Source organism: Melopsittacus undulatus, chromosome 9, assembly GCF_012275295.1.
Source record: "Melopsittacus undulatus isolate bMelUnd1 chromosome 9, bMelUnd1.mat.Z, whole genome shotgun sequence".
In the NCBI taxonomy this organism is placed as follows: Eukaryota; Metazoa; Chordata; class Aves; order Psittaciformes; family Psittaculidae; genus Melopsittacus; species Melopsittacus undulatus.
Genome location: NC_047535.1, coordinates 41,687,913 through 41,706,695, shown reverse-complemented (window position 1 = coordinate 41,706,695; position 18,783 = coordinate 41,687,913). Strand labels below are relative to the sequence as shown.

General features: G+C 54.1%; 1 protein-coding gene across 1 annotated transcript; it reads right to left on the bottom strand.

The window, feature by feature from the left end:
* RAB7A (RAB7A, member RAS oncogene family) lies at positions 1–17,383 on the bottom strand. The gene is made up of 6 exons (XM_005142226.3): positions 17,275–17,383; positions 4,175–4,235; positions 3,071–3,197; positions 2,106–2,324; positions 1,472–1,600; positions 1–1,332 (listed from the first exon to the last, which is right to left on the bottom strand). The coding sequence occupies exons 2-6, from the start codon at positions 4,225–4,227 to the stop codon at positions 1,237–1,239; spliced, it is 624 nt and encodes a 207-aa protein (XP_005142283.1). The 5' UTR covers positions 4,228–4,235; positions 17,275–17,383; the 3' UTR covers positions 1–1,236.
* Between the last annotated feature and the right edge of the window lie 1,400 nt (positions 17,384–18,783).

Sequence of the window (18,783 nt, the reverse complement as noted above, 5' to 3'; positions counted from 1 at the left end):
TTTGTTCTTGTTAAGTTTATTGGCATCATGTTTGTCTCTTTACATAAGAGCTCAGCCTACGTACTAGAATGTAGACCTCTGGAAAACAGGTAGAAGGGCTCCATTTAAGCAAGCTACAAACGCAAGAACAAATACCAGGAAGAAAGGAAGAGGAAAGGGACTAGATTGCCAAGTTTTTCCATACCAAAAATCCAGATTAGCAGTCAGTAAGAAGAAAGGGAAGATTCAGTGTCCAGGTCGTTCATCAAGAAACAGCTACCACAGCCCCGGTGGGAGAGTGCTTCACCCACAGCACCCAGAGCCCCCGGGACACCTCAGCTCCGGCCCCTTCCCACACTCGCTCCAGGATGTTAGGAGTTAAGCAGTCAGGGAGGTGAACAAATGAGGTTGTTTTATAGCCGTATTTAATTTGAAATCCAATAATCCAGTGTGCACATCAACGCTGTTCCGCAAATCTGACCACTTGGATACAAGGAAGCCAGACAGATTTCCCAGGAGATGAAGCCCTCCCGGCCCCAGGCCAAGGAGGCTTTCCCTAGCTCAGCTCTGCTGTACAGAACACTGCCTCTCTGGACCGTGTGTCACCACCACGCTGCAGTTCTCAAGTGTCCTCCTCACTTCCTACCCAATCTGTGTTTCAGTACTTGACCATGTAAATTCAGGAATTTTACACTAATTTATACATTTTTAATTGGTTGCATATATTAACATGTACTATAAGATTTTTCCTAAAGAAGCATTACATAATACATGGATACTGTAAAAAGATCTGATTAGTTAAAAGTAACAAGCATTAACAGAGATACATACAAAACTCAACCTAGTTGGACTGAGTGCTGAGCTTGCGATGAACTACAGGTAACCAGCCTTTCCAGCTGCAGCCTTCACAGGGGAAAACACCAGACACTTAAAAATGTATGAACTTGTTACACAGATTACCTGTAAACAGTTTCTCTCCCTTGGACACCTGGAATTCAATTCAGTTCCAAACATACATAAGAGTTTCCATTTTAAACTAAGAGAAAGGTCTGTTACCATGAAGTGTGATGGGATGTGGGGGGGGGTGAGCTCTGGGGTGCGGGGCTCACAGATGCTCATGGGAGATGGGGGGGGTTTGGCAGCTGGAGATGGAGATACCTTTAATTTCGTTTTAAACACAGGAGAGGGGCTGTGTGTTTGAAGGCCTAAGTGTGATATTCGTTTGTGAAGGACTGTGCTCAACCCCTGCCTCTCCCCTCAGCAGCTGCAGCTCTCCGCGGAAGCCTTCACTCGGTCATTCTTGTCTAGTTTGATGGGTTCGGGGAATTCGTTGTAAAGCTCCACTTCGGTTTCCTAATGGGAAAGAAGGGAGGAGTTGATGCCACAGCTCTGCAGGTGGCTCCTGGCATGCATGGAGCTGGGAAAACTGCTGGAAAGCAGCAGAGCTCAGTGGGCAGGACCAGTGCAGGGCACCCACCGGCTCCCTCCATACCTGTTTAAGTGCGTTTCGTGCAATCGTCTGGAAAGCCTGTTCCACATTGATGGCCTCCTTGGCACTGGTTTCAAAGTAGGGGATGTTGTTTTTACTGTAGCACCAGGCTTGTGCCCGTTTTGTGGTGACCTGGATGGACAGAGAGCAGCATCACCACCTTCAGCTCTGCAGGAAAGGGGCTTTATTCCCAGGGCAAGGCCAGAGCCCCCCCATACCCAACCTGACCTAAGGCAGCAGTTCTGGCCTCATCAGAACTACAGCCTTGATACAGAGCACAGGAGACTGTTGCCCATCACCAGACACACTCAGACCCATGATAAAGGAGCACCACACCTGAGGAAGACCACAGGGCACAGACTGCTCAGGTATGCCCAGAGCAGGGACTTGCTCCCATAGGGATTTCTCAGCCCTCTGGAGGAGAACAGAGCTCCTGGCCCTGCCGCTGCCCAGGAAGCTGCTGCAATCCTTCCAGCAGCAGGCAGGGGCGCGCTGCACACAGGGATTGACCTCTCCAGGCAGCAGCAGCTTCCCCGGTGCCACAGAGCAGCCCAGGCACCTCCCACTCCTCGGCTGACCCGCAGGGCTCCTGCTCCAGCACCTTCATGGGCAGAGCCCCCTCAGCCCCAGCACTCACTTGTCTGTTTTCTAGGTCAATCTTGTTTCCCAGCACAACAAAAGGAAAGTTCTCGGGATCCCTCGGGCTGGCCTGGATGAGGAACTCGTCCCTCCAGCTGTCGAGGGTTTTGAACGTGTTGGGGGCCGTGACATCGAACACCAGCACGCAGCAGTCTGCTCCCCTGTAGAAGGCAACTCCCAGAGACTGAAATCGCTCTTGGCCTGCTGTATCCCAGATCTGGAAGGAAAGACAGGGCAGATAAACCAGCTCCACTCTGACAGTCAGAGCAGTCACTGCAAACCTCCCCACCAGGCACCTACCGCCCCCAAAGAGCCAGAGTCAAGCTCCTGGAGGCACTAAGAGCCAAGAGCCAGAAGCACCATTCTAAAGAGAGGTGTTTAACACCCTTTTAGGGCCCAGCCTCAGCAAGGTGAATAACCTTGCTCGGGGCAAGTAGGATGTAGATATCAGGGTTAGCAGGGGACCTGCCTGCAGTGCTGGAGTGCACTTGGGCACCAGGACAGCCCAAACACTCCACTGGTGGCTGTGACAGGGCTTCTGCTGCCTTGCAGTCAGTCTCACCAGAGAGGTGAAAGCTTGGATACTAGAGACATAAGCAGACTAGCAGGTCGACCACTATATCCACAGGACTCAAAGCAGCAAGAGTAGCTGACCTAAGGAGTCCTTTCCCAGGCCCTTCCACCAGGGAAGTGAATTCCTCTAACAAGATCTAGTTTATTGGCAGTATCAAATGCTACTTTTTTAAACTGGGCCTGGCAAAGCTGCTCTCAGCTGAGCCCAAACTGATCTTTGCCTTCCCTTGCTCAGCCCACATATAGATCTGTAGAGAAGCCCAGATGAGTTCAAGGCAAACAAGATCCACCCTGCATGCTGACCCTTGCACTGCTTGGGGCTGCACTGGAGTAGCATAGTAGTCTATGCAGCCAGGCACCCCTGCAGCAGGGAGCAGGGTCTCTCCTTACCTGCATTGTCACTAGCCTGTCATCCACCATCACCTCTTTTGTGAGGAAATCTGCACCTATCGTGGCCTTGTACTGGTTACTGAATTTCTTGTTCACATACTGGTTCATGAGTGATGTCTTTCCCACCCTGTACAGAAAGACAAAAGAGACAATGCAGGCTGCTCCTACAACAGTGCCTGAATTAACCACCCCAAACAGAACAGCCCCGTGCCCTCTGCCTTCCACCACAGCCTCCTGGCCCTTCAGACAGGGAAAACACATTCAACTCTCTAAGAAGAGGCTTTTACAGCAATAGATGCTGAGGCTACATGCTGAGTAAGACCATTAGCTACCTAAGGATACAAAGGATTAGCATCCTGAGAAACCCTGGTGCCCATCATAATGTGACCCTTGGTAAGGAGCACACATCACATCATGATCGGGGGCAGTTTTGGAAGAAGATGAAGCACCCCAAAGAAACAAACCTGCAGCCTCTGCAGGGGGAGGAGGTGGAGGAACAGGATCTCAGCTGGGAGCAGCTCAACACACATCTGCCAGGCAGCCAGAGGTGCAGATCCCCCCCAGAGCCAATGTCCAGGCCCAGCTCCCCTCTCTGGCTGAGGAACACCCCTGATCAGCGGCCTGCCAGACTCAGGGGTATAAATAAGGCTCACATCATGGAGTCAGACTGCAGGCAGTAGCCTACAACAGGCAGCAGCCTCCCTGCTCACAGCACACAGCAAAGCTGCTCTCTCCAAGGGGCCAGGTCACCCAGGAGCTGAGCAGATGGCTCTGTATGAATTGTGTGTGACAGAGGCAGGGTTTGGAGATTGCTGACAGCACTTCTGGTTTGCTTTTTAAGTGAAATGCTCCTTCCAAGCCCCCACATGCTCCCTGCAGCAAGGCTATCTATCCACTTCTGCTGCTGCAGAGGTTTGCCCCTGCCTTTAATACTGTGGCAGGACATCAAGCTATTGAACTGCAGGGGACACCATCAGGACAGAGGGGAGCGCCTGGGACTGTGCAATCTCTCCTGCAGGCAGTGCTGGTCTCTAACAGCACATCCAGGCTCCCCCTTGCTAAGAGCTGGATGCAGACTGGTAGGTTAAAGGCTCCTCCACTTACCCGGAGTCCCCAAGGATGATGACTTTCAGTAACACTTTCTTCCTAGAAGTCATCTTTTCCACTGGAAAGGAAGAAGAAAGGTCCCATCAGACACCATTAGCACATCAATCCTCCAGGCAGACAGCACCAGGCTCGCAGCCTGAGAAATCCAGTTCCCAGCCAGGAACCAGCAGCTCCTGAAACCACACTCATCAATTCAAGGCTACACTTGGGCACTAACCATGGCTTTGCCCGTTTCAGAGGCAGGGCCATGTCCAGCCTGCAGCAGCAACTGAATACCGACATGAAGGTGAGCCAAGCACTTGTCCTTTGCAGCCTCAAGTGTAGCTTGGACCCTATTTCAGGCTGTTGTGTCGATTTACCAGCCTAAGCCACCTCCCTTAGCTTTGCTGGAGGCAGAGCAGTAAATAACACACACCAGCTCCCAGCACAGGCTAGCTCTTACAGGCTCCCAAGTGAGATGTAAGCAGAGATGTAACTAATGCCACACTCAAGCTTTTTTGTGGTGTTCAGTAGTTTCCTAGGAGAAAAAGAGGAAAACCAGGGGCTTCCTCCACCTTCCAGGTTCAGCTGAGAAGCAGCAGCTTTCGGTGGCTGCTGTGCTTTGTGAAAGCACTGAGGCCCAAGGACACACCAGTTGAAGTGGTCACACAACCACCCAGACCCACTTGAACACCTGAACTACAAGTGCTGCCAAGCACTGAGGCTTTGCTGAGAGCACATGAAGTGAGCTGCTGCCACCTCAGCTCCGCTGGAGGGCAGGTCAGGACACAGAGACAACCTCCCAACTGTTAGACCATGAGGTGCTGTTCACATTATCCTTCAGTGGCTGTTAACAGACACCAGAGAGCCTGCACAGGACAGGCAGGAACACCTCCTTCCCAAGGCTCATGGATCCCCCTGGACCAGGCTTGGCCCTGGCCAAGGTACAGCCGGCTCAAAGCAGTCACTGCCCCAGTAAACACCCCATTTAATCTGCTTCTGCTCTTGCCAAGATCCCCCCCTCCACAGCTCATCTCCTCTATGGCCATGGGGAGAACAGACCCTGTAAGCTCCTTCAAGCAGATTGCACCTCCTGTGTTTTCAAAGCACGCAGCACAAGTGACACTTGTGACAGCCAAGCCAGAGACTTCCGCAGCACAATCAGCTCAGATGGAGCAAGCAGCAAGAGAGCAGAGCTTTGAAAGAGCCTAAAACCATCTGTGTGCACCGATTTGTGATTCTGGTTCAGGTCCAGGGGCAGAGCTCCCTGTTCTCCTCGGGACAGAGGAAAACAACTCACCCTGAAGTGACTGTTCCAGAGCCCAGCACATGCTGTTTCTATTTTCTCCCTGTGTTTACAGTATCACTTGCCACTGGCTGCTGCAGCTCACTGGTTCCTGGTATTCCAAGCAGCTTTGGACACGCTGGCATCAGTTCTCCTGCTCACGGAGGGATCTGCAGAGCCCTAAATTACAACACTAACTCACACTGGATGCTTAGCACCAAAGTTCAATACACCCTCTGCAAGGGAGGAGAACTGCTGTGTCAAGTCTCATTACCTGGGAAGCCACTCAGGTGAGCAGGCACCTGCAGCCAGGGAGGAAGCAGAGTCAGAGCTGACACTGCCTCTTGTCATTGCTGACCCACCCCATGGGCATGAAGGGCTATTGGCAGCTCAGCAACACTGCTCAGGTGAGACACTGAGCTTCCACCCCGGTGATGCAACGGATATGAGCCATGGCACAGGAGGAGCTGCCTCAGCCTGGCATTTGGTTTGGGCCAGGAGGAACTGCAGGGGCCAGCAGCAGATACTGCCCAGGGATCCTCACCACTGCTCTATTAGGCTTGACTAATGCTGCCGTAGAGCCCAAGGAGCACCAGCTTTAGCTCACAGAGCAAGTCTGAATGCCTGGAGGAACAGTCAGTGTACACGAGGAGTTTCTCCAGTCACACCTGTAAGAAACACTACTGAGCTGAGCTGTGCAGGGCTCCCCATGCTCAGAGTCGAGATGAGAACTGTGACAGCTCTGAGTCAGTGCACCCAGGACTGTTCTGCACTCCTCATGCAGCTTGTCTGGCTTTACACTCAGGATGACTCTTCCAGAGCAGCATCCTGCAGGAGCCCACAAGCCCTTCAGATGGCAGTGTGCTCACTCAGGGCCACAGCCAGCCCCAGAGCAAGCACTTCCTCCTGCACAGATACCATGGAGAAAAACCTGTTTGTTAAGATGGGATCCAAGACATCGGTTCTGCTTTACACCGTGTGAAGTGTCCTGGAGGTCAGACAGAGCCCACCCTGCTCCGGAGCCAGCAGAACCTTCCCATCAAGCAGGACACCAGTCAGCATCATTCCCCCTGCTGGCTTAGCTGGTGCCAAGGGAATAACACAGCTGCCTCTGACACACCAGAAGAGCTCTTCCACTCAATGTTTACTGCCCAGCCCTCTAAGCCAGCAAACCATTAACACTAGGCTGACCTCATGAGATTAAACCTGGGACAGAACGCTCACTGCCACCTTGGAGCAGCGAAGGGGAACCCCTAACATCTGACCCCCAAATGTTACTGGATTACTGATCCAAAAGGAGAGTCAAACTGTCCCATAAAGCTCCATATTGCTACAGCTCCTCAGAAGACGAAATAAAGCATATGCCAAACCTCATTAGGCTTCTCCCTTGCTGTTCCAGAGTACAGTGCAACTACCTTTCCACTTGCTGTATTAGGTCAGCTGCTTTAACTCAAAGCAGAAATGGATGGGTAAGGATTCCTTAGGGATGTGCACGTGTGCCAGGTCACAATGCAAACGTTCTCATATTAATTACATTGGTACAAGCAAAGAAGAGCAGGAGCGTGCACTGATGGCCCACCAGGTCTCTCCCATGAGCTATCCTTTAACAGACAGGAACACCCTGGGAAGTTGCTCATGGGCAGCTTCAGTGTGACAGTAGCCAGCCTTGGGGGAATCTCACCTCCATGGAAGTCAACCACTCCCCAGGCAGCAGCCTGGAACCTGCTGGAGAAGTCCTTGCTCTTGCAGCTTTGCACTTCAACAGCTGAAGTCCCAATCCTAACCAAGGACCAAAGCGTGTTTATGCAGGGGCTTGAAGAACTGGGACACCTGACCAGGACTTCTCTGCTCCTACATCTACCAGATGCCACCTGCACCCTCTGCTAGACACCAGCTGAGCACTGAGGTGAGGCTGCACCGCTCACCTTGTGCACGCTGTAGGGTATTCGGAGCCCACTGACAGGGCACAGAGCAGCAGGTAAGCAAGCCCCAGGCAGGCAGAGCCCAACTCCCTGTGGCACACAGGACCCCTGCTCTGCTCCCCTGGCTCAGCAGGCAGCACAAGGGTAAGGAGTGTTCCATGAGAAGGCACACATGGATGCGGAGCACTGCAGAGCTGTTCTGGGTGCTGTGGATAAACAGAGCATTCACTTCACTACATTACAGGACCTCTTAGCAACAAGCCCCAGCCATGGGAAAGCCGAGGGGGACAGAGCAGGACCCCACTGGGGACAGCCTGCCCAAAGAGCCATGCCTGAACACGGGGAGACCTTTCTGTCCCAAAACACAGCTCTGTGCGTTTCCCACAGAAGCACCACATCTGCTCACTGTTCTCTGGCACGGGGGAGGCTGCAAAACATTCGGGCTCTGTGTTACACCAAAGCCCTATTTTTATCCTCCCCCCTCCAATGGTTCTGCATTTCTTCAAGGAAACTGAAGCTGGAAGAATGATTCAGGCCCAGCTCAGTCCAATTAAACCAGTTCCTTCCCCAAAGCAGCAAGTTCCCCCTGGCATGTTTGGCACCTCAGGGGATTGGTTGTGTGCTCAGACCTGCAGGCACTCAAGTGAGAGGCCACTAGACACTTACCCTATTACAGGATGACCAGACAGGCACATCTCGCTTGTCCCCTGGTCACACTGTACCCTGCCATGATCCAGCAAGCCAAGTTGAGCTGAGGCTTTGAGTGGACACATGCATTTGCTCCAAACCAGCTTCCCTGAAAACACCTCATCCCAAAGAAGGGCAGAGGCTGTGACCACCAGGAGCTGACCAGGATCACAGATTCCCACTTGCACTGCCCAAGTGCCCAGCAGCCTGTGTTGAAACCTCGGCCTCCAGCTGCAGCAGGAGCTCAAGGTGGAGCTGGACATCCCCTACTTGCATCCTGAGTGCCACAGGAGCCCACAGAGCAGAGCAATGTCCTTTCAGGTGGGAAAAAGGTGAGGCAGCCAGGGGACCATCAGCAGGGCTGGTACTTTCACATGAACATGGCTTCAGAGGGGCCAGGCTGCCTTTAAGGAAGAAGCTAGAAATAAACCTGCCTTTGATTATTTTTGACTCCTTACCAAACCGGAGAGCTCTACGAGCTGAACAAGCCCATAGCATCCTCACACCGACTGCTCCAGACACACGCACAGCTTTAGCTGCAGGCTGCCCTGCACTGACAGGGCTGCACCAGCAGGACAATGCCCTCCTCCACTCCCATGGCAGCTCCAGCAGCAGCTCAGCCTTCCCAGCTGGCTGGAGGATCCCAGCTAGAGAAGCCTCACACTCACTGGGGACATGTGCTGGCTTTGGGCCTAACAAGCAGATCAGAAGCACCCTGCCATTCGAGCTGACAACTCTCAAGAACTGCTCTCTGTCAGTGGGCTGCGCTTTAGGGCAATGGGCTCCTCCAGTCCCTGCAGCCAGGGGAGGATGAGAGGCACTTCCAGGCCCCACTGAAGCACCCCAGAGCAGAGTCAAAGCAAAGCCCGCACCAGAAGCAGCTGGCAAGACCCTCTGAGAGCTCCGCAGAAGGATGCGCTGGAGCTGCTGCTCTAGCAGTACCATCTCAAACTGCTTTCCACCTCCTTCCTCCCCACACACTTACGCTGCTGTTCTAACCAACATATTCCCTTCTGCTGGTGCCCAGCCAAGAGCCCAAGCAGGGCTCATCCTTCGCTCCTCAGGAGGAGCGGCGAGCTCCTGCTGCTGCCTGCAGCTTCAGCACCACTCAGTGCCTTCCTGAGCCAGCCCCATGAGGCAGGAACCACCTCAGCTATGAACTGATTTGCAATACCCTGTGTAAAACCTGCCACTGCAAGTTGTCAGGTGTAGGTACATCCAGTGCCTCCCACCCCAGCGCTTTAAGCCAAAAGCTTTACCTTCTTGGAGAACAGCCTAGAGCTTTAGATGCTCACTTGCTCACTGACATGGCTCAGATCAAAATAGAAGCTTAAAGAATGTTTCAGCATCCCAAAGGAATCGGCTTTTAAGACTACAGCTGTCTGCAGTAGGTTTCCACCTCCTTGTGAGGGTGGAGTTGCAGCCTCTAGTGCCAGAGGGGCTGCTCTAGGACCAAATGAAGCTCAGGAACCAGCCAGCAGCTCAGCCACATGCTGCCAGTTCAATTCAGTGGCTGCTTCAGCATGAGCACCAGACCCAGGCTGGTGTGACACCGTGCCAGCAGCCAGCTGACGCGGTCGGTGAGCTTGCTACCGGGTAGAGATGACACCAGGCCCACCACACACACACACTTCGCTGCATCCTGCTCCTGGGTGACACGCTCTTAGGACAGTGCAGTGCTAAAAGGAGAATAATGAGGCAGCATGAAGGAAACCCAGCTGGAAAGCAAAAGCTTTGGAACAGTTGTGAGCAGAACAGGCTCTTGGTGGGATCACGGGAGCTGCAGAGCCACTGCTGGGGGAGATGCTCCTTTTGATGGCAACAAGGTTTTAGCTTACCTTCAACACACCATCAATCACCAGCCAGAGGCTCTAGGATGCATCCCTGCTGTGGGCAAGGGCTCAAAGAGCTCCCTGAAAGAAGATACAATAGCCAGGGTGCCAAAGAGCCCAGGTGACACAGGGAGGACAGAGGCAATGGCGCTGGCAGGAGCCACGGCTGCAGTGGAATCACAGGATGTGCATGTGAGCAGGGGTCTCCCTGCCCAAGAGCTCCCAGAGCTGAGATTTGGAGCACTGCATTCCTGAGAGGCACCGACACAAAGGATTAGGCAGGCTTAGAGCCCAGGTTCCCAAAGCAAGCTTTCCAGTCCCAGTCTCACTGATGCACAGCCCTGTTGCACCTCCCAGCATTCCTCCAGGTCAGAGCTGGCTGAATTGTGACTCTGCCCTAGAGAAGGTTGAACTATGCAGGACCAGTCCCCACCCTGACATCCAGGAAGGTGTAAAGCTCAGAACCTGATCTCTGCCGGTTCAGGTATCACAGCAGCCGCCTCCACTTGGGGAGATAATCATGCTGATCTGACATGGTTTGAAAGTGGGAGCAACACAAGCACAGAAATGCATCTGCTCTCAGATGCACCTCTGCATGGTCACTCAGATCACCAGTATGCTTAGAGCAGGGGGAAAGGTCTGGAGGTCATTTGTTGCTGGCTACAGGAACACTGCTTTGCCCTGACTGCTGCTCAGCCCAAGACTGCAGCAGCACATGTAGGCTCTTCAGGTGACAAACACCCTGAGCCAAAGGGAGGGGAGTGCAGGAAGTGTCCCTTGTGATGCTGGATCACTATCCCGGAGGGATCACTTTGCTCCTCACCATCATCTCCACAGCAGGTACTTGGAGACTACAGCTGGGTGCAGGACAGGAAGGTCCTCAGAGCTGAGGCCACACCTAAGAGCAAGATTCCCAGACAAAGCCCAGGCTGCTGAATTCCCCTTCAGGTTATAGGAAGGCAGTTCTATGGGAAAGCCATCCCAGAAACCTCATGGAAAGCTGCATGTTTCCAGTCAGGGAGCTTTAGTCCACCAGTCCCTCCAGCAGCTGAAGCCCCAGATACCACAGGGTACCTTTCTCCCAGGAATGGGCAGACACACACAAAGCCCTAACAGGCTGATAGCAAGTGTCTGGAGATCTGCAGCTACTGTGCAGATCCTGCTGTGCCCCTGCCTCCCAGGAGGCAGCAGTTCCTCTGTAAATCCTGCAGGATCTCAGGTGGTTCCCAAGGATGAAGCTGCTACAAGCACAGGCATGCTTGCTTTAACACCCCTCCCCCTTTATCAGAGCAAGCTCAACTTCCCCTATTCTGCCCTGGGGGAGACAATCTCAGGATGTGGGAGGAGAGCTGAGCACATTGCTGGCTGCTGGGAGACTCCAGGCAACAAGCCATGTGTCTTGACTAAGGGCCTTGCCTACGCAAAGCCCTTCAGCTCTACCAGGATAGCTTCCATGTTGCCATGCCTCTGATACCCAATTAATAACACTGATTTTAATAGTTAGCGTCTGTATAGGATGTGCAAAGAGTGGAATAACAAAACACTTGTGGAAGTAATCAGGGAAATAGCCAATTACTTCCAAAGGAGGGAATTGATACTGAACTGAAGACTATTTCATTGTGTATAGAGACAGTCACAGACAAGGCTACAAGGACTCTCAAGATAAGGAAGGCTGCAACAAGAGGACCAGATGTCCTCTCTCGAGTCAATATGGCCCTTCCTCCTGTCAATAAGGCCTGAGAAATAGGTAAAGAGCTGCAAAAGCAACAGCCAGAGGAGCCTCAGGTTCTAAATCAGCCCAAACAAGAGCATGCAGTGAAGTGGTGAGACTAACCACACATGCCAATGTCCTTAACTAATGATTGCCACAGGAGGGTAAAATGAGGGGGGGATTTCTTCCCCAAACAATCACTGCAACCCCAGAGACCACTCCTCACATTCACAGTGCCTGTGCCACAGCCTTATCTGCCCAAATGGCCATATGCCATGAGGAACAGGAACTGCATGAGCATTTTGTGGAATGATGATGGATATGTACAGAAGGTGCATCTCCTCAACTCAAGCAAGACAAACCTTACACTAACTGGCCATGCTCAGTGCACACACAGCCTGGGTTACACAGCCATGTACCAGCCTCCTGGCACCCACGCACCAACCCTCAGAGCCACCCAGCAGTTCAGTAGCCCAATGTGGCCACCACCAGCCCAGCCCTCAGGTCAGGCCACCCCACTGGACACCACGGCCCATCCCTGCCTCCACACCAAGCACAGTGCCAGGAGCAGATGAGTTTCAGTCTTTGTGTCCAGAACTCAAGGCTGACCAATTCCAAACATCACAAGCTCACCAGGCCCCAAAGAAACAGGAAAGTTGTCAGATCTTTACCACATCTGACTGTTTTTCAAGTACTTAGAGATTAATTTCTAGTTTTGTCTACAGCTTCCCAAGGTTTCACACATTCCTGTCACGCTTTCAGTTTCAGAAGCACAGATAGGAGACGTCAGATAACCTCTGCAGCGGTAAGCAAAGCATGGATCCTACACCTTGTCACTGGTAAACAAACCTTGTTTATCTGCTCTTGGCTGCTGCCTTCCCAGAGGCTGGGCAGGAAACACAGGACTGAAGGGAGACTTTGACCAAGGTTCAGGCCTTCAAGTCAAGCAATGGCCCCCAGGAGCCCTGCCAGACCCTGTACCTCACACCTGAGATCCAAATGAGAACGCATTTTATCTCCCTCAACACCAGGAGGAGCTTGATAGAAGAGATAGAACAAATACTGATGGGAGATCTACCACCAGACAAGCAGACATGGAGAAGTAGTACAAGATTGACACTGATGGCAAACACCTTACTCCTGTACATGCCTTCCAGGAGGTCCTGTTCTCAGGAATGAGTCTTTAGAACGGAGGCTTCCTCTAGGGACAGGCTGCAATCTAAGAACTAATCCTCGCTCCGTGAGCACATCTCCTGATCCCACACACTCAATACCTCTTACTATGCTAATGCAGTCTGCAGAGCAGGAAGGACGAGTATTTCAGTCCCAGGATGGGAACGTAACAGGTAGCTTGCCATGACAGCTGAGTCAGTGTCTAACAAGGAATTCCTACTAGGGATACTCAGTTTCAGACTCATGCTTCATGGCCTCATACCTCTTGCACAGATCCTGCATCAGTACTTTACCAGCTCAGCTGTTCTGATGAAGCTCCACAAGGACAGGACTAAGTGAGCTTCAGAGACTGGTAAACTGCATCTTCTTGCTGAGGAGGGAAAGAATCAGGCCTGGGCATGCCTCAGTTACAACCAACTCGCTGCTCATGCTTCAGGCACTGAACCACTGTGCCAGGATGGACTTCAGATACCATGATCCATGCCTGGGAGCTGAGAGGAAGAGTAGGTTACAGAGCCAAGCAACCCAGCCAACTCTAGGGAGGCAAGCACCAAGCAGGTTACTCTCAAGAGGATGCTGCTTCCCAGTTGGAGAGACATCAAGGGTTCAGCACAAGGGTTCAGATAAACTGGCAGCCCCAGGGAGCCTTGAAGGCAGCTTCTGCTGCCTGCCTCTGCTTGGCTCCACCACTCCACCAGCCCAGTCTGTTTGCCAAGTGGCCGGTGTGCAGCCATAGAGGATGGACTCCAGAGAGACGGTGTTTTCTTAACTGACAATATAAAGACCTACTGGATTTAAGAATATCTGCTTGAAGCTCATGCACATACAGTTATATGCAGTTAGTCACCTTGTGCTAGCATTTAAGCAGTTATGGAGAGACAAAAGCAAATCACTCAAGTGCCTTTCAACAACACAAAATCGCCCCCTGCGCCTTCAGGTGGGAGGGAGCCTGGCTGCCCTGTGGAACAGCCTCGGGAGCAGCCAAGGCCGCGGGGGCACAGCGGTACATCAGCGGCCTTGAGGAGCTCACTGCCCCGGCACTGAGCGGGAGGCAGCGCGGGGCTGACACCGCGGCCGAGCCTCGCTGCCGGCACGGGGGAGGAGCAGGCTCGGAGCAGCAGCAATGACATCACCCACCCGGGCGCATCTCCCAGCGCGGCCGAGGCCTCCGCAGCGCAGCCGGGCCCGGCGCTGCCAGCCCAGCACGGGAGCGGGGCAGGAGCCAGGGATCCCCCCCAGCCCCGGGGCTGCTCCCGGGTACAGCCCTGACCCTGGGCTCGGCCGGGAGCTCCAGCCAAGGGAAACGCTCTTCAGCAGAGCTGGTGTGTGACCACTACCGCTGCACGAAGCACCCACACCAGCCCCTCCGGAGTGACCCTTCTGCCCCACAACCCACTGCCACACGTGAGGCACGGCCGAGGGCAGGCTGTTACACACCAGCTCCAAGGGATCATGTTGGGAAGATGAAGGGGAAACCAACTGAGCTCCAACTCATTGGGCAATTAACCCGCGATTATCAAAGCAGCGCTGGGCAAGGATGGAGCACTCCAGCATCTGGAGGGTGCGTAGCTGCTGCCAGACAACAGCTACAAGGTGGTTGCGCTCAGGCTGAGCACTTAGGGAAGGTGTTATCCAGACTCCCTCCTATCAAGGCAGCAAGCTTTAAGTCATTCCAGTTCTGCAGAGGTATCTTTGTCCCTCAGGCTCTAGTAACAAAGACTTAAGAGCAGCTCAGGTCACAGCTGAAGGAAGCCCATCAGCCATTACAGAGCACTGGCAGCATGCAAGCCGAACGGTCCGTACCCATCAGATACTCAGTTTATTTCTGAAACTGAAGAAATTGCTATGTTAGAGCAGCAGGGACAGCCACCAGTACGTATCTGTGTGCCCACACATCCACCACTTCTAGAGAACACAAACATCCAAGCACCCTATGCCACAGCCCATGCTCCCAACCCCAGGCTTGCCAGACACCATCTCACAGTGCGGCATTTAAAACGCACCCTAATCAAGCACAAGCCATTTTGTTTACAGCCAAATGTTAGATTCTGCATAAAGTAGTCTCATTTTCAGAGAGAAGTCAGCCCAAAATCCCATACATGTTGGAGACAGCTATTTATAGTGTAGCACAGATGGTTTGATTGTAATTGTCATGTTTCCTCAAGGACAAGCTTTGCCAGAGATTTGCTCCGACAGGTAACTCACATGACCTTCCAACAGCAGAGCCTTACAACCGGGCCTTAAAGAGGGTGCTGCAGAAACTGAAGCTGGAGCACCTCTTACCTGGAGCAGCTCTGCCCTGGAGCCAGGCTGAGAGAGCTGGGCTGGGGCAGCCGGGAGAAGAGAAGGCTCCTGAAGGGGAGACCTTAGAGCAGCTCCAGTGCCTAAAGGGGCTGCAGGAAACCTGGAGAGGGGCTTGGGACAAGGGCCTGTAGGGACAGGCCAAGGGGAATGGCTTGAACCTGCCCGAGGGGAGACTGAGCTGAGCTCTTAGGCAGAAGCTGTTCCCTGTGAGGGTGCTGAGGCGCTGGCACAGGGTGCCCAGAGAAGCTGTGGCTGCCCCATCCCTGGCAGTGTTCAAGGCCAGGTTGGACACAGGGGCTTGGAGCAGCTGCTCCAGTGGAAGGGGTCCCTGCTTGTGGCAGGGGTTGGAGCTGGAGGAGCTTTAAGGTCCCTTCAACACAAGCCAGTCTGTAATTAGAAAGGTACTTGAGGCCATGGACCACTGTGTGACACCACATGGAAGAGGAGAGTTTAATGCAGCTGCTGCCTTCCATCCCACCAGGTATACTTCTCACTGTATGTTGAAAGCAAGAAGCTATTACTGGATTCAGAAGTTTCCCTTTCTGAGGGGTCAGACTAACCCCACTTTATGGCTTTTCAACCACAGGAGTGCAGTATTAACAGCACCAAAAAAGAGGGGGAAAAAAGGCAGCAGTGGAAGGAGCAGCCTTAGAGCTGCTTTGGATTGTGAGGGCTAAGGCCAGGAATGGTGGGTCTACTCATTAGTCAATGGAGGGCAAGTCATGTGTTGGGTCAGCTGTTGGGAGTCACAAGGGGAGGGGGGAAGACACAAATGCACTCGTTCTTCCTGACTAAGTGCACCAAGGAGGCCCCGCTTATTTAACAAGGAATATTCAAATGACTCCACCCACTTTAACCTCAACCACAGCTACTGAGAGCAGGGAACAGGGATCCCAGCAGCCTGGCTCCACCGGGCTGGTACCAGCGCAGCCTTCAGTCCCAGCCAACCCAACACAGCTCCATAACCACCAACCATCCCCCTAAGGAGAGCCCCCCACTTCCCCACCCCAGTTCCCACCGGGACACACACTGTGCAAGGCACTGGCCATTGGTTAAGTGTTCGAAGCTCTAAAGCTTCCATACTGGCACTTGTCAAACAAAGAACAGCTTGCCTACAATTGGAGGCCTTCCTTCTGCCATGTGTTCTCAGTTTACACATAAAACCCCTCTTATGGCCGTATCACAACAGCCCTGTGTATCAGCTGGTGAGCTTGGCTTTCAGGGAGATAATACAGAGAATTCCAGCTCCGAGTGAAAGGGTTTTAGAGGTGCCAGGTAAGACAAACTCATTTGGAGGCAGAGGTTAACTTTCTGTAGATTAAGGCAGCCTTTTCACAGCAGTTTTACTACTGAAATAACTCCTCCATTTACAGAGAAAACACTGCAGTTGTCTTCAATACAACAATTATATATTTCCATATTTATTAGTCTATATATACCTGCAGACTAATAACATATCTATCGTTTAATTTCCCTCATTATACACTCATAATCCAAAGCACTTCCAACATCCACTCCAACACTTTTCAGAACTGACTCAGGCTTTACACACGCCGAGAGCGACTTTCGCAATAACTGCCAGGCTCCCCAGCGCCTGTTTTGTCACATTCATGGCTCCCAGCGCCGCCGGCTCATCTTCACGACACCCCCCGACACCCCTCCGAGCAGCACCGCATGCCCCAGCCCGCCGCCGGGCCACCTGCGGGCACCGGTTGGCCCGAAGCCCCTTCACCCGCCGGAGGAGGCCGCAGGGCCCCGCACGTCGCAGCCAACGCGCCCCCCCCCCGCTGGAGGCACCGCTCCAAGCCGGAGCCGAGGCTCCCACAAAGGCCTCAAGAAACGCGCACCTCGAGAAGGGCCGCGGGCCCCGAGGCGCTGCGCGGAGCAGCCTTCCCCAGGAGCCCCCCGCGGCCCGCTGCATTGTGCCGGGGGCAGCGCCGGGCCCGGCTCCCGACACGGGCACAGGGAAGCGCCGCAGCGACCCGGCCAACAGGCCCCAGTCGCCCGCAGGCGGAGCACGGAGCCGGCGCCACGCCGCCCCCCCCCACCCCGCGGAGGGTCCTGGCGGCCGCCGCCCGCAACCCCCCCCCCCCTCCCAAGGCCGCAGGGAGGAGCCAGAGCAGCGCTCGGTTCCCAAGCCACCGCCACCCCGCACCCCAGGCCCCCGTTGTCGCGGCCCGACCGCAGCTCCCCGCAGGCCTCACCCGGTGCGTGTGCCGCGGCGCCCGCGCAGACCCGCAGCCCGCTCGCCTCCGTCCGCTTTAATGGGCCCCGCCGCCGCCTCCCCGCTTTCACTTCCGCCTCCCCCCGACAACTTCCGATCACGGGGCCCGCCCGCTGCCCAGAACGTCAGCACGCCGCCCGGCAGCGGAGGAGGTGAAGGATCATGTGATCGTCGGTGTGGCGCCGCCATCTTGTATGGCTGAGGCCGCGCCCCGTGCTGGCAGCGGGGCCTCAGCGGGGCCGGGGCCGGCTCTGCCCGCACCGGAGCAGGGGCGGGCAGGAGGGAGCGGCCTCCCCCAGTCCTGCCCTGCGGCTGCCCCCGGGGGGAACGTGCCCACCCCATGGGCTTAGAGGTGGCTGTGGAGCCTGGAGACCTTTGAGCAGTTCCAGTGCCCGAAGGGGCCGATAGACTTCATCTGCCCGTTGAGAGGGGAGACTGAGATGAGCTCTTAGGCAGAAGCTCTTCCCTGTGAGGGTGCTGAGGCGCTGGCACAGGGTGCCCAGAGAAGCTGTGGCTGCCCCATCCCTGGCAGTGCTCAAGGCCAGGTTGGACACAGGGGCTTGGAGCAGCTGCTCCAGTGGAAGGGGTCCCTGCCTGTGGCAGGGGTTGGAGCTGGAGGAGCTTTAAGGTCCCTTCAGCCCACATCAGTCTGGGATGCTGCGACATAGAGGATGGGGACACAAGGGCACAAACATGTGCTATGGGATCTTTTAATTTTCAGCTTTGATGTGGAGTGAGGTGAGGTGACAGCATTTGTCAGGGGAAAAATAAAGTACACCCATTAAAGACACAATTAAAGGCTTGGTTAATTGGGCTATTGCCCATTCCAGGATCAATGCACAGGCAGGTAAAATGGGTCTGTATGAAGTCACCAGCACCTTAGCCCATGGGATGACAACCACCCTGAGGTACAGGAGGACCCGTATGTTCTGCTCAGCACCCTGGCAGCAAGTTCATTTTACCATCCAGCAGTCACTTGAGCATTGTCTTGCATTGATCCCAGGCAGCGAGCTGTGGCTTTAGTGAGCTCAGGAAAGCAACCATGGATAAAGGGATTTTTAGAGCTAATCAGAGAGAGGAAAGGACCAAAGCCTCTTACAGCTACATTAAACCAAGTGAGCAGTACCCAGCACTCGCTAAGGGACGGGCTGGTCTGCACTCAGACCTTTGCTCTGTCACCAGGTGGATGTGCCACACATCATTAGGCAGAGGGCTCAGCTCCTGTGCAGAGTGCCAGGGTGCTGTGTGTCACCTGGGCAAGGAGCTGCAGGCTTGGATTCATGGCAGAGCACCTGGAGATCAATGGTGTAAAGCAAGCAGGCTGGTAATGCCCTCGCTGCATGCCCGGCTGGGGCTGCTGGGCTCTCCTGTGACACATCATGGCCACTTTGGTGCCTTCATTCCCCCGCCTGCAGGACTGTGTCACTGTTACCAAACACCCCACAGCAGAGGGGAGCCAGGGACATCTCCTTCATTAGTGCTTTTAAGG

Excerpts from the sequence above, each read along its gene's own strand:
- RAB7A (XM_005142226.3), bottom strand. The coding sequence starts at position 4,227 with ATGACTTCTAGGAAGAAAGTGTTACTGAAAGTCATCATCCTTGGGGAC. Across the intron at positions 1,601-2,105 it reads TTGACCTAGAAAACAGACAA|GTCACCACAAAACGGGCACA; the intron begins GTGAGTGCTGGG and ends CTGTCCATCCAG. Across the intron at positions 1,333-1,471 it reads CACGAAACGCACTTAAACAG|GAAACCGAAGTGGAGCTTTA; the intron begins GTATGGAGGGAG and ends CTTTCCCATTAG.